The following is a 17,819-nucleotide window of genomic DNA, read 5'->3' as shown; positions in this document are numbered from 1 at the left end:
CAGCTTCTGGTATGGTCCCTCCGGCCTACTCAAAAGCCCCCGAAAGTCCAGCAGGTCAGTAGTTGAATGACCTCGGTGTTGAATGAGCCATTTCTCGAGAAACCATTTAGTGTTTTTCTCTTGAGGAAATACATGTATGTCACTTAATTGTACAGCATACGCATGCGGTGCTGAATATACAGTAGCCCAGGAGCACCCTGTATGGGAGTTGTTTCATGGGCAACCCATGAGGGGAAATGGTGTGTGTGTGTGTGTGTGTGTGTGTGAAGTGCGTTGTGTGTTCATGCGATGTGTGCGTAGGAGAAGTTGATAATGTAGTGTTATTACTAGGGCAGTCACAATATTCAATAAGTCAATATATTGTACAATCAGTATTTACAAGCATGATAACTTTTTTGGCCAAAACGTTATATTTCCGTGCTTCTTTGTTTTCCTCGTCACTCTCTCTTTTTCTACCCAAGAGACTGAATACCGATAAGGGCATTTCACTCAGCACAATGACGCTTAAACGTTGGTGCACTTTTGATTTTCAGTCAATCTGTCTGCCTTAACTTATCTATCCATCTATCTATCAATCTATCACCCCTGCCACGACGCTTTCAAAGTTAGAAATTATTCATTTGAAAATGACAACGAGAGTGACAATATTATTGTTAATCGCAACAATTTCTTAGCCAATTTATCGCCCTTGCTGTTACTCGCGTCAAGGATGTCCTCTGACTGCCACACTGAAACTGGCTCTCCTGCATGTGTGGTACTTGAGAGACCTGGGTTTGGAGCCATGGTGTGGACTGTCTTCCATTTGACACAGCTCTATATTCAAGGAGAACTCTGAGGGAGATGCTTCTATAGTGCTGGCATGCATGTGCGTGAATTGTACCCTGAACAGACCAGGCGATTGTGAAAATGGAAAAAAAATATATAAACAAAACCTTGATGAACCATTGTTAATAAACAATGAACAATAAATATCCTTTAATTTAACAAATGTACACTTTACAAAGTTCCTTTCAAACACAGAAAAGAGTATAGAATATGTTTGGTATCTGCCAACAAATGGAATATACTTTGTACATTACACATAAAAATAAAGACTTCATTTATTTTCAGCAGAAAAAAAATACCCTAAAAATGCTCTGCATTTACAATAATATTCCGCAACCATTCAAGTCTGCTAATAACCATTGTCTGTTTTGAAACGGTTGGGTTAGTAGTTGCCATTTGTGCTGTGTTTTAAAAACTTGGATTGAGGCCTAAACTCCACAGGTCCGAAGTGCAGAGCTGGGGCAAATCAGAGCTGACCAAGAGTTCTGTAAGGGAGAGGTCATGATGGGAAGCGTCTCCATGACTCGTTGCCGAGGACGCCCCCCTAGCAACAGCTGTGGTGGGGCCTATGTTGAAAGGCAGAGTGGAGGTACTGGTGGTGGAGGTAAAAGACATGGCCTGTGCCGGTGGAGGGACGTGACATGGTGGCCTCGACTTGCTGTGCAGTAAGCAGTGAGGTTCATGTTGCTGAAGAGTTTTAGTGTAGCGCTCCAGCTCAGCTTTGAGGTCAGCGATCTCCTTTTCGAAGGCAACATTGGAGCGCTCCAGATACTGCAGCTCCTGGGGGACAGAAAAAGTCATAGAATCAGAGTCAAGATGCTTGTCAGTTATACAGTTGCAAGTTTGTTGGATGAATGGATATTCAAGGTTTTCTAAGGTCCTCTTAAATGTTTAGGGTACACATGCATGTATGGCAGGGAAGTAGTGTACGTCTATGACAGACCCTTGTCTGGATCTGGAGTACAGTATTCCTCATCATTAAAAAGCTAATGACTCTCCTTATCTTTACAAGAGTGTTGGATTAACTCGCTCCACAGAGAGGGTATTAATGGTGTCCAAAGATGGAATGGTGATACTGCATTTTAATATATATTATTTCTATATTATTATTAAAGGAGCCCAAATGAAGGGTCCTCAGAGCAGCATTGTTGTGTGTGTTACGACAATGACCAAATGGCCACAGCACAGAGAGCGGACTATAAAATTAATGTTTGTCGAAGACGTTAGAGGTTTTCTTTGAGTTCGTTTCCAGCTGAGTTCTTTGAGACAGACATGATTAATCATTATTTGAAGGAACAGTTCCAAGACAAACTGTTCCAGAAACTCAACAACACTCAATCATCAAAGTGAAAGAGAAAGCGTGGTCAACCACAGTAGTGGTGTGTCACACGTGCAAGTTGTAAAATGAAAGCAAAATACAGTAGTAGGCTACTCCAATTCTGTACAGTAAGAGAGTTAAATGGCTGAAAAGAAAAATGATTTGATGCTTAAAAGTCAAATATATGTAGATTTCTGTTTGACTATGAAATAACCTATTTCAATAGAATTTGAGTAGCCTAGTGTTGAAAAATAGGCTACCAAATCGATTCATTTTCTCAAATTTGCAGAATGCAAAGGCAAAAATACTATTCAAGAGCTGAACTGTTACACAAAAAGCAACCAAAGTCATTTCATTTCATTTATTTAAACTCGAAGAATCATTGAGGGCCCAGCCCTCATTTACAATGATGTCGAGTAAAACAAACAATTGCACATATAAAATCATATATAAACAACGAACATACACAATACACCATAAATCATATAAGAGATAAGAATTAAGACAAACTATGAATTAAAACTTATGAGTTAAAACAAGTGCAAGTATGTGATAAAAAACTTCCCAGTGTAACTTTAAAATGTTCTAATGGCACAAAGGCTTGAAGACCCATCCTTAGTTGTAAGTTATTCCAAACTGAAGGTCCACAGACACTAAAAGCTGTTTTACCCAGTTCTGTGCGGGCATAAGGGACCTCCAGTAAAAAATTGCTGCTGCGGGTTTGGTATGGGTTGGAGTGCCAAACTAAAAGAGATGAAATATAAAATGGGAGTTTGCCAGTGAGGGCCTTATAAATAAAAATAAAATAATGCATGTCCCTTCTGTGAGAAAGTGGAGCCCACCCAACTTTATCATATAACAGGCAATGATGTGTACTATATGGATCCCCAGTAATAAAACGAAGAGCTGAATGATAGACAGTGTCAAGTGCCTTCAGATTAGAGAGTGGTGCATGTCTGTAAATAATATCACCATAGTCAAGGGAAGACAGAAAAGTAGCTTCAATTAACTTTTTTCTGCAGAAAACAGGAAAGTGATATTTATTTCTGTGCAGGAAAGATAGCTTTTGTCTGAGCGTAGTGACAAGACAGTCAGTATGTTTCTTGAATGTGAACTTGTCATCTAGCCAGATTCCCAGGTACTTATAATGTGATACTCTCTCAATAACAGACCCATCTAAAGTAGATATATTAAAATCATTTTTCATGCCATGCTTAGATCGAGTAAAGACCATACATTTAGTCTTGCTTACATTAAGTAGAAGCTTAAGACTAATGAAGGCATTTTGTAGGATATTAAAAGACTGCTGCAATTTCTCCAAGGCTAGCTGTACAGAATCCGCAACACAATACAAAATTGTATCATCTGCATATAGATGAATAGAGCAGTTGGAAAGGAGAGAAAGTATGCTATTTATGTACATGGTGAAGAGTACCGGACCTAATACTGAACCTTGTGGGACCCCCTTGGTTATTAGCAGGGGGTCAGATTGAGTATTACCCAATTTTACAGTATGGTGTCTGTTTGAAAGGTAGCTCTGGAACCATTTACAGGCACTTGCATTAAAACCAATACCAGGCAGAATTTGTAGAAGCAGAGAATGGTCCACGGTGTCAAATGCTTTGGATAAGTCCACAAAGATGGCAGCACAATGTTTTTTCTTGTCAAGAGAAGTGATAATATCATCCATTACTTTAGTAGCAGCAGTAACTGTACTATGTTTAGGCCTAAAGCCTGATTGGAGAGGGCTCAAAATATTATTGGTATTTAGAAATTCTTTGAGCTGATCATTTACCAACTTCTCTAGTATTTTTGAGAGACACGGTAGCTTGGATATTGGTCGATAGTTGTTAGGGTCAGTCTTATCACCCCCCTTGTGCAACGGGGTAATGTGTGCAAATTTCCATAGTGTAGGGACAACTCCAGTGGAAATAGAAAAATTGAAAATGTGCAATAATGGCTCTGCTATTATATATGCCGCAGTGCGAAGAAAAAGGGGATCTAGCTGGTCTTCTCCAGTGGATTTGCGACTATCAATTGCTAATAAAGCAGATAGCACTGTATGCTTAGACACAGGATGAAGCCTGAATTCCAGATCATCGTCTCTGACATTGTCTCTGATACGCATATCATGTCCAGCCCTAGGCATAAAGGAATGATTATTGCTATTGTCAAAACTTTGACTGGCTAAAGAAAAATGTTTATTAAGAGCACTGCAAATGTCTGATTTGTCTTGTAGTAGACAATCATCAAACTTAATTGAAGAAGGCATAGGTGTAACAGATTTATTGTTTTTGTAATTTAAGTCTAGCCATTGGCAAGAAGGGCTTATTGGTTGAGTGTGTAATGGTGGTCTGGGGTCGTCAGCGTTTCTTTTCAGAGGCTGCGTTTCCAAGAAATGAAAAGGTTGCTCAATACCGCCGCCTGCTGCCAGCCAGTAAGCCGGGCAGGTAGCCTCCATTGCCAGTGCATTAATGCAAGAGCATCAAAGAGCGTAAAATAATTTAGTATGACCTATAACTTAACACTTTATCTTCTCTTTTAACATAGGCTACTTGTCAACATGATATCAAGTAAAAACTGTGTGGACGGCTAATGGCAGGCTTTGAATACCTCGTTGGTTTTATTTAATCCTGTCTTGTGACCAGCGCAGCAGCTGCATATCGACCAATTATAAAGATGAAAAAGACAGTGAAGTAGGCACATACCTCGTGCAGAACATCAGCTCTTTCCGTCTGTTTTTTTCTGCTCTTCCTCGCTGCGTTGCGGTTCTTCTCCCTCCGCTTTCCAACTCTGACGGGGCCAAAAGCATCTTTGCCCTGTGTACAGCAACAGGTAGATTGGGTTAAGATTCAAATGAATGACATCTCACAATACCCAAAGCCATATTTCTCTGAGTAAAGTTGAACACTGTTTCAGTTAAAGGCGCCTCGGTGTGCCGTTATATTACAGGCCTATTACCAATGTCTACTAAAGTGTATTTACCCAGGAATCTGGAGAGCTCTGGGACTCGTCGCCAGAAAAAGAGGCAAAACTTTCTGCAGGAGTTTTAGTGTCCATAAAAAAGCCCGGCATCCCGCTGTGATGTCTTTGTACGTCGTTTAGCAGAATACAAGCACTTTCATCAACCGAGCAGACGAGTGCCAATCTGCCATGATTTAAGCTTCTTTGGCAACGACGTATTCCAAGGCTCAAGGATGCCAACGTGCTGTCTGGCAAATATTTGAAACTGCTCCAGAATACAGCAGTTTTGAACAGCTGGCTGGTTGTTTGTGAACATTCAGTGAAATTCGTCGTGGCACAGCAGCGATGCGCGAAGGGTTTATATGTAGGCTGCCGATTTTGGCTGTTGCGCGTTTTAAAGGGTCTTGCGTCACGACTGGTCATTGCCCGCGGCGCACAAGGAGGTGGGGGTGTCCATACTTTCAGTTTCAGATTATTCTAAATGGTGGGGCTGCGAAGCAAGCGGAAGCGCGGGTGGGTCGGTGTGGCGTGAACTGAGCAACTTTTACGGCAGCAGCAGTGCCGGGAATTTCTGCTCCAGTGATTGTGTTGTAGCCTTGCTCATTCATCCAGTCTGACCTGCAGTACAACCCTCCCTACCATAACAATACACTTACAGTATGTTATATGGGTCATGCTTTCGCAGATTCCGTTCCTTCCTTCAATCGGTGTGTGTGTGTGTGTGCTTGGGGCTGTAGGATTAATATAATTCAATATCAAATATCAAGGTCAAAAGTTCAACTAATGTGCCTACTATTTGGCTACCACTGGTGGAAACTCAAACAAATGCACTATTCTGCCAATGGTGGTCAGCTGAAAGGTCATTTTTGTAAGTAGATATGAACAGCCTTGCACTTGTACTTGTACATGCGTAGAGTGCACAATATAAGAGAATAATGTAGGCTACTTGTAAATCCAGTGAATGTTTTTTCTCTCTAGCAGCCTGACATAATAGGCCTAATAGGCTATCAACATTTATTGACCATATGACCATATAATGATACAAATCGAAAACGACTCTTCTGAAGATATTAAATCAATTGGCAAAGATGTCAAGCAGACATCTTCACCATTTTATTTTAATTATTCAGAATTGTTGTTTTCTATTTCAGCTATGTCATTTGCACCATGTATTTATTAATGTGCAATATCATATGCAAGATGGACTGTTGGACAATTCTGAACCTACAGTCCACATAGCACATGCTAGCTTTTAAAGTTGGTTAAGAGTTCATTTCTAATGACTTTATTTCCCCAGTAATGTGCTCTTTACAATATCCTTACTCCTCTTGTGGCCTTGTGATGTCACAAGACATCATTGATGACAGAAGTTTAATTCAATATCTCACAAAAGTGCAATTCAAAGGTAATTTTCTCATTTCCAATCGGATGTTGAAAGGGGATAAGTCCCCCAAAAGTTATTGTGGCTAGGTTGACAGCAGGGAAACTGTGTTTTCTCCACGGAGGCGGGGCATCGCGTGAAGTGTGAGGCCACAAGCACAGGTTGAAAGAACCCAATGAATACTTAGAATTTGATGGTGCAAGTATTCATGACAAAGATTACATTTGTGAACGGGCAGCATGACTTCTGGAAAGACACTGCGAAAAAACATTACACAATACACATTACACACTATACACACTTCTGACTCATATCATCTAGAACAGTGTTTCCCAACCAGGGGTACGTGTACCACTAGGGGTACGCGAGCACACTGCTGGGGGTACATGGGAAAATGAAAGAAAAAATGTACGGAGCATAGTCACATTGGGACATAGAGCATGAGGGAGGGGGTACTCATGGACTGAAAAAGGCTTAGGGGGTACGCAAAATAAAATAAAAAAGGTTGGGAACACTGATCTAGAAGATGAGCAAGAATCTTCACAGACCTCTCTGGCAAGCCTTTGTGAACCATTTTTATTTTTAATTCTTTCAAATCAAGCTGTTGCATTAACTGCCTGTTGTGTAACATGACATGGGGGCCAAATGGCAAAAAAGTTGTCAATTTCAAGTAGTTCCTGCCTGACCATATTTGTCTTGACTCTGGACTACATCTTCCTGTTATGACCCGCCCACCCGCATGCCATACGCCCACTCACCTGGCCCTCCACTTGCATCACTCGTTACCCCGTCCCAGATGTTTGCTCTCTGCAGGCAGAGGACTCCCTGGGGGCATCTTTTGCCTCATTGGCCTCAAAAAGTTGGGGCAGGGATGTCTAGCCATGGTGAAGCGGTGAAAGCTCTCTTCCTCTCAATCAGACACCTGTTTAAATACTTTTGATTGATCTCAGCCTATAAAAGACACAGAGTAAGACATTTTGGTGTGTGTTCCAGTTTATATAGTATGGAACTTTTTTGACTTTATTTACCATTGACAAAATATGTGAAACCTGTGCAATGTGGCATAGTGTTTTGCCCAAGCCTTAAGTGAATGTGGCTAAGCATTGTTTCACTTGATTAAGTTCATAGTTTTCAGCATGAGTTTGAGATTATACTACTCTGTTGTGTGTTTTTTTTTAACATGCCAGTTTATTCACATTTTACACATTGACTCACTGTTTTTAAGTCAGCACATCCCGAAATATGAATTCTTAAGTTAGAACTCAAAAAATTCCAATACACATTCTTGACTTCCACTGTTCCATACAGCTGAGATCCCGCACCGTAGGCCTACCTGTAGTTCCTGTGATGGAGTGTCTATGAAAGCGAAAGTGAAAAAAAGTGAAAGCCCAACTGGGAAACTCCAACTCCCATTGTCATTGTGACACAGCACTTCACAACACACAAGTGTTCACAGCACGCAACGAAATTAAATGTTATGCCTCACCCGTGCAAGGGGGCAGCCCCCAATGGCGCCCAAAAGGAGCAGTGTGGCGGGACGGTACCATGCTCAGGGTACCTCAGTCATGGAGGAGGATGGAGGAGGGCACTGGTTCATTACTCCCCCCACCAAACTGGTGGGTCAGGAGTCGAACCAGCAACCTTTGGGCTACAAGTCTGATGCCCTAACCTCTTACCATGACTGCCCTGTAGTCAATTTCATGTTTAGGAAGACACTGCCCATGTAAACCTGTTGGTGAACACAGTTCGTTTTAATAATAATAACTGTATTAAGAAAACATATGCACGCCATGGACATTTGTTTACAACTTTGTATCAATTTTGAAACTGCTAAAATATTCAGAAAAAGGCTGAAAAAGACTGTTATAACCGATTTTTGGACACAAAATCCATCTGGCCTGCTATGACAGGAATACATTGATTCGACTGCATGAAGATATCTGATTTGATGTTACCACTTGCATTTACTGTTGCGCTAGATCGCATAGAACAGGGATGTCAAAGTCATTTTATTTGACCCAAAGAGGTCATTCCAAATGTCTGTGTATTACAGTTGGCCCACATACACCATTACAAGAGCCCTGACCAGTGCAGGGCAGGCAATTTTGATCTACCATATATACAGTAATGGGAATGAGAGTTTGTGAAATTTGCCTTTGTGTATTGTGTGTGTGTGTGTGTGTGTGTGTGTGTGTGTGTGTGTGTGTGTGTGTGTGTGTGTGTGTGTGTGTGTACGCGCAATTTTAGGCTTTTTTTAAATTAAGAAGTTTAGTTTTTAGTTTGGCCCACGACTTCATTCCAGATTTTGATTTTGGCCCTCAAAGTCAAATTAAGTTTGACACCCCTGCACTGGACAAGAATAAACAGTAGGGGCTAGCATGTTTCTGAAACAAAGTACGACACAGATCCCATCACTTTCCACAGGGGGCGTATCTTCTTTAGAAAAATCTGGGAGCCTATCGGTCGTCCACCTGAATGATGGCGTTTTGGTCCAATCGCTTACTCTGCTGTGACGACACGCTAACCACACTGGCCAATGATTGGCCAAATGGGAGGGTCTGTCAGTCAACCTACTTCCTGGTAACAGAGGCTGAATGCTGCATGAGTATAGATGGCTAGCCAGTTTTGTATGTAAACAGATGAGTTTGTAAGGAAGCTGCGTCTTTTTTATTATTTGCTACATATTAATCATTGGATCGCGATGGGGTTGTTAACAATACTGAAGAAAATGAAACACAAGGAGCGCGAGATGCGATTGCTCATGCTGTATCCTTTACAACTGGCAGTTGGGATGTCAGGGTGGTGCCCAATGTGTTATCTCAACGTAATCTAACTAAATTGCATGCTAATATTGATGTTGTTGATTTTGTTCATGTCTGCCGTATCTTGCCAAAGTAAGCGACGCTGTACTTAACAGTGGTTTCAGTGGCCTGGACAACGCTGGGAAGACGACTATTCTTAAAAAATTCAATGGCGAAGATGTCAGCACGATATCACCAACTCTGGGATTCAACATTAAGACATTAGAACACAGAGGGTAGATTTTTCTTGAACATTGATGTTTTAATTTGAATGTTTTCAACACTTTAACTGTACTGTAGTTGTAATGCTGTGCCGTGTATGAATGAAGCCTACACCTAATGTAAAACTAGTCACATCTTAGTCAACTAGTGATGAACTACTTGGATTCAGACCATCTTGTAGGCCTAAGACAAACCACCTGATTCAACATGTGTTGTTATTGTTACAATTTAACCCATTGTGTCCAGGAGACACATATACGCTGCATTCAAGTTTTTGAGATTTGAGCTGTTTTATTAAAAATGTGGATAAGTTAGAGTTGGATGAACACATTCTAAGGCAGAACAAGGGTCCTAGCTTTTAAATGTAATTCATTTCATGTTTGTATGTGCCTCAGAGGCTGAAATATTTAGGATTTCATTGACAGAGGGCACCCTTTCCTAGAAAGGGCTTAGGACAAAATGGTCTAACACATATTAATTGCAATCAGATGGTTTATTGGACATGGTGGCCTACTAGACAATTATATGAAGCCTGGCCCATCTTTGTTAGTGCACTAGCCTGTGTTGATGTTATGGGTTATGTTATGGCTATACTTAATGTGGTGTTCCTAGTGTTGTGTTTAACTCATCAAGGTTCTTGTGATGATCTGCAGGTTTAAACTCAATATTTGGGATGTCGGAGGCCAGAAGTCATTGCGGTCGTACTGGAGGAATTACTTTGAGAGCACAGACGGACTGGTGTGGGTTGTGGACAGCGCTGACAGACTCCGGCTAGAGGACTGCAAGCAGGAACTCAGCTCTCTGTTACTAGAAGAGGTAGGACTAGCTGATCATGTACCATCTAAATACTTTACACGTTACGTACACACTGAAAGAAGAGGCTTCTATACAAAGTAAGTGAGTTAAACAGGGGGTTGGTTACAGTTGGAACAGTGTAGGATTAGGCCGGTGTCTTGCTCTAGGGCACCCCAGCCGTGGATAACGGTGTGGGTCATTCTGTGTGAAATCGGATACTGTGGTGCCAGACTGGCATGGAATTTTGAAATGAAACTTGGTGTGCCCCTTTTAGTGGCAAGTGTAGGCCTATATTGAAACCTGCAACCTTTTGATTACACGATCACCTCCATTAACGCTGCCCCCATTTAGATATTGTCCAGTTATCAAATCTTTATGTAAACCATCACACTGAACACTATACCTCTGTTACATGTCCACGTCAAACAGTTGGCCATTCAAACTCAATTTAAAAGAGTAAAGTAACTCAATTGAACCGGAATGCTTTCTTTAGGAATGCTCATGCTTTTACGCAGGCACAAGTACACGTACACAACATATTCATTTTTCATTTTCATTTTCATTTTCATTTTATTTAAACTCGAAGAATCATTGAGAGCCCAGCCCTCATTTACAATGATGTCGAGTAAAACAAACAATTACACATATAAAATCATATATATATACAACATACACAATGCAACATAAATCATATAAGAGGTAAAAATTAAGACAAACTATGAATTAAAACTTATGAGTTAAAACAAGTACAGGTATGTGATAAAAAACTTCCCAGTATTACTTTAAAATGTTCTAATGACACTAAGGCTTGAAGACCTATCCTTTGTTGTAGGGTATTCCAAAGTGAAGGTCCACAGACACTAAAAGCCGTTTTACCCAGTTCAGTGCGGGCATAAGGGACCTCCAGTAAAAAGTTGCTGCTGCGGGTTTGATATGGGTTGGAGTGCCAAACTAAAAGAGATGAAATATAAAATGGGAGTTTACCAGTGAGGGCCTTAAAAATAAAAATAAAATAATGCATGTCCCTTCTGTGAGAAAGTGGAGCCCACCCAACTTTATCATATAACAGGCAATGATGAGTGCTATATGGATCCCCAGTAATAAAACGAAGAGCTGAATGATAAACAGTGTCAAGTGCCTTCAGATTAGAGAGTGGTGCATGTCTGTAAATAACATCACCATAGTCAAGGGAAGACAGAAAAGTAGCTTCAATTAACTTTTTTCTGCAGAAAACAGGAAAGTGATATTTATTTCTGTGCAGGAAAGATAGCTTTTGTCTGAGCGTAGTGACAAGACAGTCAGTATGTTTCTTGAATGTGAACTTGTCATCTAGCCAGATTCCCAGGTACTTATAATGTGATACTCTCTCAATAACAGACCCATCTAAAGTAGATATATTAAAATCATTTTTCATGCCATGCTTAGATCGAGTAAAGACCATACATTTAGTCTTTCTTACGTTAAGTAGAAGCTTAAGACCAATGAGGGCATTTTGTAGAATATTAAAAGACTGCTGCAAATTCTCCAATGCTAGCTGTACAGAATCTGCAACACAATACAAAATTGTATCATCTGCATATAGATGAATAGAGCAGTTGGAAAGGAGAGAGAGTATGCTATTTATGTACATGGTGAAGAGTACCGGACCTAATACTGAACCTTGTGGGACCCCCTTGGTTATTAGCAGGGGGTCAGATTGAGTATTACCCAATTTTACAGTATGGTGTCTGTTTGATAGGTAGCTCTGGAACCATTTACAGGCACTTGCACTAAAACCAATACCAGGCAGAATTTGTAGAAGCAGAGAATGGTCCACAGTGTCAAATGCTTTGGATAAGTCCACAAAGATGGCAGCACAATGTTTTTTCTTGTCAAGAGAAGTGATAATATCATCAATTACTTTAGTAGCAGCAGTGACTGTACTATGTTTAGGCCTAAAGCCTGATTGGAGAGGGCTCAGAATATTATTGGTATTTAGAAATTCTTTGAGCTGATCATTTACCAACTTCTCTAGTATTTTTGAGAGACACGGTAGCTTGGATATTGGTCGATAGTTGTTAGGGTCAGTCTTATCACCCCCCTTGTGCAATGGGGTAATGTGTGCAAATTTCCATAGTGTAGGGACAACTCCAGTGGAAATAGAATAATTGAAAATGTGCAATAATGGCTCTGCTATTATATATGCCGCAGTGCGAAGAAAAAGGGGATCTAGGTGGTCTTCTCCAGTGGATTTGCGACTATCAATTGCTAATAAAGCAGATAGCACTGTATGCTTAGACACAGGATGAAGCCTAAATTCCAGATCATCGTCTCTGACATTGTCTCTGATACACATATCATGTCCAGCCCTAGGCATAAAGGAATGATTATTGCTATTATCAAAACTTTGACTGGCTAAAGAAAAATGTTTGTTAAGAGCACTGCAAATGTCTGATTTGTCTTGTAGTAGACAATCATCAAACTTAATGGAAGAAGGCATAGGTGTAACAGATTTATTGTTTTTGTAATTTACAGCCTTCCAGAATTTTGCAGGATCAGAGTACGAGCTAGAGACAAGGTTAAAGTAATAGTCAGATTTAGCCTTTCTTACAGATAATGTACATCTGTTCCTGATTTTCCTGAAACTTGCCCAGTCAGAGGCATCCTTGCTCCTCCTTGCTAATGACCAAGCCTTATTTCTTGACTGAAAAAGAGAGGAGAGTTCAGGGGTGAACCATGGGTTTGTTCTACTTTTTACTCTTATCTTTTTAAAAGGTGCATGTTTGTCAACAATGCAAATAAATGAGTTTGAGAAAAACTGTAGAGCCAAGTCAGCATCAGGAATTTCAGTTGTGAGATGAATGTCACTTTCATAGAGATCATTTAAAAAGGCTTGCTCATTAAAATGTTTCATAGTTCTTTTAACCAAAATGCGAGGCAGTGCTTTGGTTAGAGTGCTGTGCCTAATACAGGCAATGGGACAGTGGTCACTGACCCCTAAATCAAAAACACCAGTTGCGCTAATTTTGTTCATCTTATTTGTAAAAAGTAGATCAATAAGAGACGATTTGCTAAAGTTCTTAGAGTTTGGTCTTGTTGGATCATTAATAAGTTGATCCAAAAATAGGCTTGAGAAAACATCTCTAAGATGTTTGGAGGCATCAGTTAGCCAGTCAATATTAAAATCCCCAAGAACCAGAACTTCTGAGTCAGTGAATCTAGATATCAATTCTGCAAGCTGATCTATGGATTTAGAATCAGCTGACGGGGGTCTATAAATCCCAACTATTATGAAGGAGTTGTTATTGGTGCCATAATAAACCTTTAGTGCAATAAATTCAAAGGATTTAGGTTCACTTAAGGAGTACAGAAATGTGACAGAGAAATGTGACTTCACGTAAATAGCCACACCCCCACCCCTCCCGACCCTGTCAATTCTAAATAAATTGTAGCCTGAAAGGTTGACTTCAGAGTCATCAATTTCACTCTTCAGCCAAGTTTCTGATAAAACCAAGATATCTGTGTTAGTTTGAGCAATTAAAATATTCAAGTGGTCCATTTTATCTCGTTGCAATATACTTCTGATATTGAGGTGGATTAACCCAATGCCTTTTCTGTCCTTAAAAACACATGGATTGTCCAAGCGAACAACGTCAGGAGTAGACTCCAATGGACATGTAGCATTCATGACTTCAGGGCTTAGTCCATTATTGAGAGGGATATCAGGAGAAGAATTAGGAAGGACAGTCTCTGGCAGGGAGATATCAGATATCAGAGATACAGCAGGAGAGGGAGAGCTGCAATTATCAGCAGGACCCATAGTAGAGCTGGGTGTGTTTGTGAACTGGATTGGGTCATGCTGTGTTGAATGTCAAGGTGTGCTGAAAGCAATGAACTGAATAAAGTTGGTGGTTAGCTCTAGTAGGCCCAGTTTGTTTGGATGCACCCCATCAGATCTATATAAAAATGATTTGGTCCAGAATATATCAAAATTAGCAATAAAATCATGACCAGCTAGATTGCAGAATTGTTTCAGCCAGGTATGGAGACTATGTAATCTGCTGAAACGCTCTGAATTACTGGAGCTAAGTGGGATAGGGCCTGACATTATGCAGCGTTTCCCGAGGCTTTCAACAGTGAAACATAACGTCTCCAGCTCATTCTGTAGCTTCACAGAGTTCCGGGCCATGACATCATTTGTCCCCACGTGAGCAATGACAGTGTTTACGGAAGAATGTCTGTTCAATAGAGACGGAATGAGATGAGAGATGTCAATAACCCTTCCTCCCGGGATACAGTACGTGATAGCACTAGGAATAATCAGATCTCTGACAATCGAATCACCAACAATGAGAATTTCAGGAGGGCATTGAACATCGCGGTTAAAGTGTATAGAGGTGCGAGGAGGAAGTTGTAGACCACTATTCACAACCCAACAGGTTTTTTTTTGGGGTTTTTTTGTAACTGCAGTAAGATAACTTGATTTCACTCTCACCTGACGGGTGTCTTCTTTTATTTCAGAGGCTGGCTGGAGCCACTCTGCTGGTCTTTGCCAATAAGCAGGACTTGCCAGGGGCTTTGACCAAGGAAGCCATCCAGGAGGTCAGAGAATGCCTTTCTTTCTGTCTTTCTTTCTTTCTTTCTTTCTTCATTATGAGTCACAGTCACACCTCTTCTGTGAGATATAAACCGTGTGGTATTGATTTGCAGATGGACAAACCAGCTTCAGAAAAGTGAAAGTGTACCGTCATGTAATTCCATGCTCTGATTTCATTAGCGAGAAAGGCAATAACTAAGGGCATCCTGCTCTAGTTAACCACTCTGGACTTAGTACAACCTACCAGTCAATGCTCCATCTCGGCATGGGAGGCACAATACAGTAAGGTAACACAATACATAAAGGTCCAGACCGATAGCTCAGCGCTACCTTAACTGTATGAGGCTTTGGAAGGAAGGTTTACTAGCATTCTAGTTTAGTTTAGTTTAGATTCGAGATTCAAGATTTTTATTTGTCACATGCTTTCTTGTGCAGGCACAATTGGCAGTGAAATGAAGGTTGCAACTGCTCTATGCTGTGTAGAATAATTAATAATTTAAAAAAGAAAAATATGAAAACAAGGTCAAGAATAATGATTGTAAAAGAAAAAGTTGTCTCAGGAATTTAAAAAGCGGATGGCTTGTGTAAAAAAAACCTCTTGCATAGTCTCTCTGTCCTGCATTTTATGGAACGCAGTCGTTTCCTTGAGGGTAGCCTTTCAAATATGGAATAGTTCAAACAGGGACCATGCTGGACCCTGTCTGGGCAACGATACTATAAAATGTTGTAGACTGTTTATCATACAATATTTTATCAGCAGCAGACAACTTTTTTCAACCATTCCATCAAAAATGAATAGTAAATCATTATGTTGCCCGGCAACATTACTCAAAAAGTTGCCCTGTGTGTATCATTACCTTTATTGTTGAGGTGACCATCTTGATAACAAGCACCTCCAATCTAAGTGTAAGTCTAAGTCAATGCCTTAAAGGGACACTGTGCAGGAAATGGTCAAAAAAGGTACTGCAACTATGCAGGTCATTGAAACTGGACTGCCTATTGCCAAATTTGATCTTTACATTAAAGTTTACTAAAAAAATAAGCAAATATATTCTAGTATGGTCCAAGTACAGCCCTTTTTGCAGCTAAAAATGGCTATTTTTGGAAATTCAAAATGGCGGACCATGGAGAAGATCCCCCTTTTCATGTATGAAAAGTGCAATATTTCCAGTCATAATGAATACTTAGAATTTGATGCTGGTGGTAAGTATTCATGAAAAAGGTAACATTAGTGAATGGGCAGCATGAATTCTGGAAATAAACAATTAAGAATCTCACACAGTGTCCCTTTAAGTTGCTTCACAAAATTAATGAATGAAGATTTTCCAATCATGACAATCACACACTGACATATCCCCACTATCAGGACAGAGACACTGAGGAGGGCTGACTGACTGACCTTGGCTCTGGGGGTTGTGTTTGCAGGCGCTGGCTCTGGACGACATCAAGACCCATCACTGGTGCATCATGGGCTGCAGTGCCGTGACGGGAGACAACCTGCTGACAGGAGTGGACTGGCTCCTGGATGACATCGCCGCGCGGATATTCACCATCGAGTAACTCACTCGCGTGCCTTTGTCACCAGTGTTGTCAATGTAGACATGAAATTCACTGACACAAAATCAGAACTGTACAGATGCATTACATGTTTCGTGTGCAAACTGAGAGTGCTTTCTACTAAGTTATTTAAGATTTACTTTTTACTTTTACAAAGTGCTTATTTTTTATCACACTTTTGGGCAGTTTTTGTGTTAAGTGCTTTTTTCTGTTAACTATACGTAGCTCTTACGTAATAAGCCTTAGCCTTATCATGGATGTCAACAGAAAATGTCATACGAAAACAAACAGCAGGATGAGCCTTGTGAACAATGGCTGGGGGATTTGTGAGGTGCACACTTAACCTTTTCACACTAATAAAGCAAACAAACATAAAAATAATGTGCTCCTGTCATTAAGAAGAAATTTGTTGATGGATGCAAAGGCTTTGAGGGAAAACAATAAAATGTGTACCGGTACATAATATTTAGCCTGACATAATGACAAATGTATACCTATGAGTATTAAAATGTTTAACATTACTTTGAAATGCAACCATTAGACTCGTAACAAGTTTCTCATGTCAACCTTGCCCTCATAAAACCATTGAAGATGGTATATCAATTATTCTCTTAAGGTAATGAAAAAAGGAGGTGCACACAAGTCTTGTCTGAATGTCTGAAATGTGTATTGGAGCTGAAAAGTTACAAAACTGGCTATAATACACAATTTCCCACACAAGCCTTGTGTGCACCTCCTTTTTTCATTACCTTAAGTCAGGGGTGAGGAACCTTTGTCTCGAGGGCCGTTTGCGGCCCTTGAGGCCGTTTTATGCGGCCCCTGATGTTATTTTAATGTTATATAGCATGATATGCAGCTTCACATGAAACATGGATAATGGAATCTTAGAAAACACATTTGCAATACAATCAAGTTATATTCAGGGGACCTAGAGAAGGTGGGGTCTGTTTTCAACATAGGCCTAAAGTGCAGGGGGAAATCCTGGTTTTTGTTCATAGTACGGCCCTCGTGAGTACTTTTATGGCCCTCGGATGAATTTGAAGTGGCTCCTTGAATGAAAAAGGTTCCCCACCCCTGCAAGTGATCACTACTTTTCAGTAGCGGACGCACCAAGTAATACACAGGTCAGAAGTGTAGGCGCTGACACCAACCTTGCTGGTTTTCCCTTTATATCAATTAATCTCTAAATCATTCTTTAGACCACTTGTGACCGATTCACTGTTCTGCAAAGACCCTGACTGGTGCATGGCTCATAAGTAAACCTGGAGACCACAAATGGAAATGGAAGCTGTAACAAATCAAATTATTTTGAGTACTTACAAGATAATATAGACAATATTAAATTCTACTCAAAATTCTCTGCAATGTTTCATGAACTGT

General features: G+C 40.4%; 2 protein-coding genes across 2 annotated transcripts; one reads left to right on the top strand and one right to left on the bottom strand.

Moving 5' to 3' along the window:
- Positions 1-933: 933 nt before the first annotated feature.
- On the bottom strand, positions 934-5,479 carry batf2 (basic leucine zipper ATF-like transcription factor 2). The gene is made up of 3 exons (XM_063186970.1): positions 5,129-5,479; positions 4,852-4,962; positions 934-1,605 (listed from the first exon to the last, which is right to left on the bottom strand). The coding sequence occupies exons 1-3, from the start codon at positions 5,216-5,218 to the stop codon at positions 1,234-1,236; spliced, it is 573 nt and encodes a 190-aa protein (XP_063043040.1). The 5' UTR covers positions 5,219-5,479; the 3' UTR covers positions 934-1,233.
- Positions 5,480-9,060: 3,581 nt separating this feature from the next.
- On the top strand, positions 9,061-16,820 carry arl2 (ADP-ribosylation factor-like 2). The gene is made up of 5 exons (XM_063187340.1): positions 9,061-9,254; positions 9,415-9,525; positions 10,165-10,327; positions 14,807-14,887; positions 16,308-16,820. Exons 1-5 carry the CDS (start codon positions 9,190-9,192, stop codon positions 16,440-16,442), a joined length of 555 nt encoding a protein of 184 aa, XP_063043410.1. The 5' UTR covers positions 9,061-9,189; the 3' UTR covers positions 16,443-16,820.
- Positions 16,821-17,819: the final 999 nt, after the last annotated feature.

Source organism: Engraulis encrasicolus, chromosome 21, assembly GCF_034702125.1.
Source record: "Engraulis encrasicolus isolate BLACKSEA-1 chromosome 21, IST_EnEncr_1.0, whole genome shotgun sequence".
Taxonomy (NCBI): Eukaryota; Metazoa; Chordata; class Actinopteri; order Clupeiformes; family Engraulidae; genus Engraulis; species Engraulis encrasicolus.
The sequence above is the reverse complement of the archived record's forward strand: the minus strand, read 5'-3'. Positions and strand labels throughout refer to the sequence as shown.

Coding starts and splice junctions, on each gene's coding strand:
- batf2 (XM_063186970.1), bottom strand. CDS start 5,218: ATGCCGGGCTTTTTTATGGACACTAAAACTCCTGCAGAAAGTTTTGCC. Junction 4,963..5,128: donor AGAGCTCTCCAGATTCCTGG/GTAAATACACTT, acceptor TGCTGTACACAG/GGCAAAGATGCTTTTGGCCC. Junction 1,606..4,851: donor GAGCTGATGTTCTGCACGAG/GTATGTGCCTAC, acceptor TCTGTCCCCCAG/GAGCTGCAGTATCTGGAGCG.
- arl2 (XM_063187340.1), top strand. CDS start 9,190: ATGGGGTTGTTAACAATACTGAAGAAAATGAAACACAAGGAGCGCGAG. Junction 10,328..14,806: donor GCTCTCTGTTACTAGAAGAG/GTAGGACTAGCT, acceptor CTTTTATTTCAG/AGGCTGGCTGGAGCCACTCT. Junction 14,888..16,307: donor CCAAGGAAGCCATCCAGGAG/GTCAGAGAATGC, acceptor TTGTGTTTGCAG/GCGCTGGCTCTGGACGACAT.